General features: G+C 40.6%; 1 protein-coding gene across 1 annotated transcript; it reads left to right on the forward strand.

The window, feature by feature from the left end:
* Positions 1–1,392: 1,392 nt before the first annotated feature.
* Positions 1,393–2,723, forward strand: LOC136972540 (uncharacterized). Its single transcript, XM_067267126.1, has 2 exons — positions 1,393–1,479; positions 1,722–2,723. Exons 1-2 carry the CDS (start codon positions 1,393–1,395, stop codon positions 2,721–2,723), a joined length of 1,089 nt encoding a protein of 362 aa, XP_067123227.1.
* Positions 2,724–4,271: the final 1,548 nt, after the last annotated feature.

Consider the following 4,271-nt stretch of genomic DNA (forward strand, 5'->3'; position numbering starts at 1 on the left):
CTCAGATATCACACCTCGTGAGGAGTTCAAACTTACGTGTGGTGTGACCGAAATTGCCATGTCTCCAAGAGTCTTCATTGACAAAAGCTTTACTGTTTGTTGAGGAGAGGCTGTTTCTACTAGTAGATCCCCTGACCTCAATTTTTGCGTTTTTTTTAAATGCCCAATGGTTGATTCAAATAGCTTTTGAATCAAAAAAGGAGAACACTTAGCAAGGGGTTTTTCTCCAGTTGCATGCACTATTAAGTAAGCAGGTTGGCTGGAGGTCTTTTCTTTTGTCTGTGCTTGTTTTTGGTTTTTGGTATCCATATTTAAGAATTTATATTCAGCTCCTAGTGACCCCACCCACCATGGGGCCCAACAGGGGGGTGCCGTCACATGGGAGACTCCCATAGACCGTCGCACCAGGGTTTCCCAGGAGCTATACCCTCACAATGCAGTCGAGAAGAGCACACCTTGTCTGACGTGTCTGCCCGGTCTGCATCGATCGGTTGACTCCAAGCCGAGGTCAACAATGACTCAACGACCAGCCGATTGACTCAAACGGAGCCTGATTTGAGCCTCCCGTTTATCCGAAGCAGGGGCCAAAGCAGTGTGTTGGGGACGGTATGTTGCCCCTCAACTACCAGGATCCCCCTTTCCGGCATACGGAACACCACGCACGGCAAACACGTGGGTGGGCGTTCAGATCCCAGCGATGGTAAAGAAGAGTTTCTAAACCATCTCTGGGAGGTCCCCTCACCACGGACAGGAACCCACATCAAGGGAAAAGATTATTTGAAAAACAGGAAAATCACCTACATCGAAAATAGCTTTACTATTAATAGAGAAAGTAACAGAGGCTGTCCCCAGGGTTTGCGAAGCGGCCCTGGCCTTTGGAATCTTGTTTTTGATGATTTATTAAACACAATCAAGAAAGACCACACTATAACTCTACAAGCCTTTGCTGATGATCTTCTTCTAACCGTCTCACATCAAAATGTTGATAAACTGGAAAAAATTACTAATGACACCTTGAAGCAAATATACAACTGGAGCCAGGATAATAGACTTCCAATAAATTATAAAAAAACAGTAGGTATGGTTTGTACCAGGAAAAATAAAAGAAATAGACTACAGCGACCGCCCAGGATTTTCATAGATAAAAACAAAATTAAGATTCAACAGGAAATTAAATATCTTGGAATAATTTTCGATGACAAACTCAACTGGCACGCCCACATCCGCAATACATGTCAGGAAATGAAGAAAAAAGCAAATTTATTGAACTGGATTACAGCGAAAACCTGGGGACTAAATTACACAAACTCCAAGTACATCTACAAAGCAGCGATTAAGCCAGCCCTTCTTTATGCGGTCCAAGTGTGAATTGAGGCGCTCAACAATGTCCACATGAAAGGGAAATTGACATCAATCCAAAGAAAATTCACCATCAAAATCGAGAAGGCCTATAACACAGCTCCTTCTAACGCTCTACAGGTATTGACAAATCTTCCCCAATACATCTTCAAGCAAAATACATAATCTGGCACTGGTATTTCACGAATAAAAGTGACCATATTAAACCTCATCTTTTTAGTAAAGAAGCACTTAATCTAGATATGATTGAAAACAACATCCAAATCGACAAAAATAGTAGCAATTATGGGATTGACAGGAGGCTCAAAAAAGATGAATATATGCAACATCCGGCTGAAGATATAAACTACACTATTCAATAGAAAAACATATCAGACAATAACAGTAAGTCAAAATGGAAAATCTTCACTGACAGTGCAAAAAATAAAAATGACACGGGTTCTGGATTAACTATCAAAAACCGAAATAATCGAAAAACATATCAATGCTACAATAAGCTAGCTCCATATTGCACAAATGCTCAAGCCGAAGTTTGGGCAATCTTAAAAGCCATCCAACATATCCGCAATATCATCGACATCTACAAAGGGAACATTTACATCTTTACTAACAATAGAACTACTCTCCACTGTCTAAATAATAACAACTGTCCTACTATTCTGAAGAATAGACTTCTCACAGCGGCTAAGGATCTGGGCGAAATTCATAACTTACATTTTGTGTGGGTTCCAGCTCACAGTGGGTTTGTAGGAAACAAACTCGCAGACAAACTAGCAAAATTGGGTGCCAACACATCCATAGATCCATCCTACAAAGACATCCCTCAAAACGAACTTAAAAAGCAATTAACTACTCTTCTTAATTCTGCTTGGCAGAGAGAATGGAGGTCTGCCGACACTGGCAGGCACTGTTTTAAGTTTATTCCTTCTATCAACACAAGGATCAGAGCAATTTATTCGGAACATAGTGTTTTTTCATCACAAGTGCTACTCAACCACGGGAACTTTCCGGCATACTTATGTAGGTTTCGGTTCAGGGAAACTGACACGTGCCCCTGCTCAAAAAATGAAATTGGTGATGCTACTCACTTCGCTTTCAACTGCCCTAAACATGACTGTCATCGTGCTCGTTTAATGAGAGACTATCTACTCAAGAATACAAGGTGGCCTCCAGATCCGTCGATTATCTTCCAAGACAAAGACTTGTGGAAAACTTTTACAGACTTTATAATTAAAACCGAGGAACTAAAAGAACGTGATGACAACACTGATCAAGCCGCCAACAATGAAAACAGTGACTTCGACGTCACAAACAAAGATCCCGAGGAAGACGGCCTCAACCATTACATCTCCTCTAGCGACTAATTTTGTAAAAATTTTATTTTTCCTAAGCTTGTTCGTATTAATTAACTGTATAGCAATTTTGCTTTAATTGTTACAATTTATACTATGTAACAGCGATCAGTGATCGTCTGTATTGTAAATATTTTTATCGTACGTACTTAGTTTTTCTGTAATCATATAATGTAATCATTGTTTTTACGCTTATGTAATTGTATTTTGTTTTGTATTAATAAATGCGATGCAGGCACTCTGGGATCTCATACCTTCCTTCCACACTATCCTATCCAACTTTATTTCACACTTCACATCTCAAGCTTTCTCTTCTTTCCGTTTCTTACAGGACAAAGTCCGCAACCAAGCAGACAGCCCTCTAACACCTTTAAAACATGTCTATAGCAAAAACACCACTAAGAAGGAATTTTTGGGCTCAACTCGAGTCAGCACTGTCCTGTTCAGGAACAACGCAAAACAAAACTGTAGACATATCTCGCTGTCTACAACTCCGAAACTTAAAGACACTCTTGTCAGACAAAAGCACGTGGCAGTGCAATGGGACAATATTTTTGTCAATGACTATATACCTCTTGTCAGGTGCTATCATTGCTGCAGTTATAACCATATTTCTACCAAGTGCCCTAATAATCAAAAATGCAGCCACTGTGCTAGGGGACACAGATTTAATGAATGCAAAAAACTTGAACAACCTCCATGCTGCACCAATTGTAAGGCGGCTAACAGAGACCTTCCCGACTATGACAAATATCTTACTGATCACAATGCTTTAAACCCTCAATGTCCAATCACCATCAGAATGAAGTCACAAACCATACGACAAACTATGGCATCTAATCATGGAAAAAACACCTTAAAGCTACTACAAATTAACTTGCAGAAGCGCAAAGCCGCAGCATCTGACGCCATCCAGCAAGCCTCCTCTAGAAATACTGACATTCTGATCATACAAAAGCCCTATACTTTCCAGAACAAGATTGCTATGTTTGGTCGCTCCTGCACCATCTGTTTTCAAAACAACCTCAACACTCCAAAAACAGGCTTCATCCTCTTAAATGACAACCTTGATGCCCAACTTCTATCACAGCATTGTAATGAATTTTTCACCACTATTAGCCTCAACATTGACAGCTCTATTTACATCCTCGTCTCTTTTTACTGCCCTCCCTCAAAAGACCTTTCATCTCCCTTGGATCTACTATCATCAACTGTTCATCAACTCCAGGACCATCCAATTCTTGTGGCTGGAGACTAACACCAAGTCCCACTCTTAGCACAGTTTTGTGGAAGATCCCAGAGGCTACCTCATTAAAGAGCTGATGACACAGTTGCAGCTGACCTCTCTAAACACAAGTCCTCTGCCTACCTTTTCCTCCACTAATAATGAGAGTTGAATCGATATCTGCTTAGGTTCGGTCAAACTCCAACGTCAGTCTGTGCTTTGTAATACTCTTGACCTCCACTCTGCCAGTGACCATAATTATATTGAAACTATCATCAGCCAACCAACTCCAACCCCACAATTCTGTATTTCTCAGCGAACAAACTGGGATCTTT

This window comes from Centruroides vittatus, unplaced genomic scaffold, assembly GCF_030686945.1.
Source record: "Centruroides vittatus isolate TY-2023 unplaced genomic scaffold, ASM3068694v2 contig_296, whole genome shotgun sequence".
NCBI lineage: Eukaryota > Metazoa > Arthropoda > Arachnida > Scorpiones > Buthidae > Centruroides > Centruroides vittatus.

Bases quoted from the DNA above. Each gene is read 5' to 3' on its own strand.
- LOC136972540 (XM_067267126.1), top strand. From the start codon at position 1,393: ATGAAAGGGAAATTGACATCAATCCAAAGAAAATTCACCATCAAAATC. The intron at 1,480-1,721 runs GTATTGACAAAT...ACTATTCAATAG, and splicing joins CTCCTTCTAACGCTCTACAG to AAAAACATATCAGACAATAA.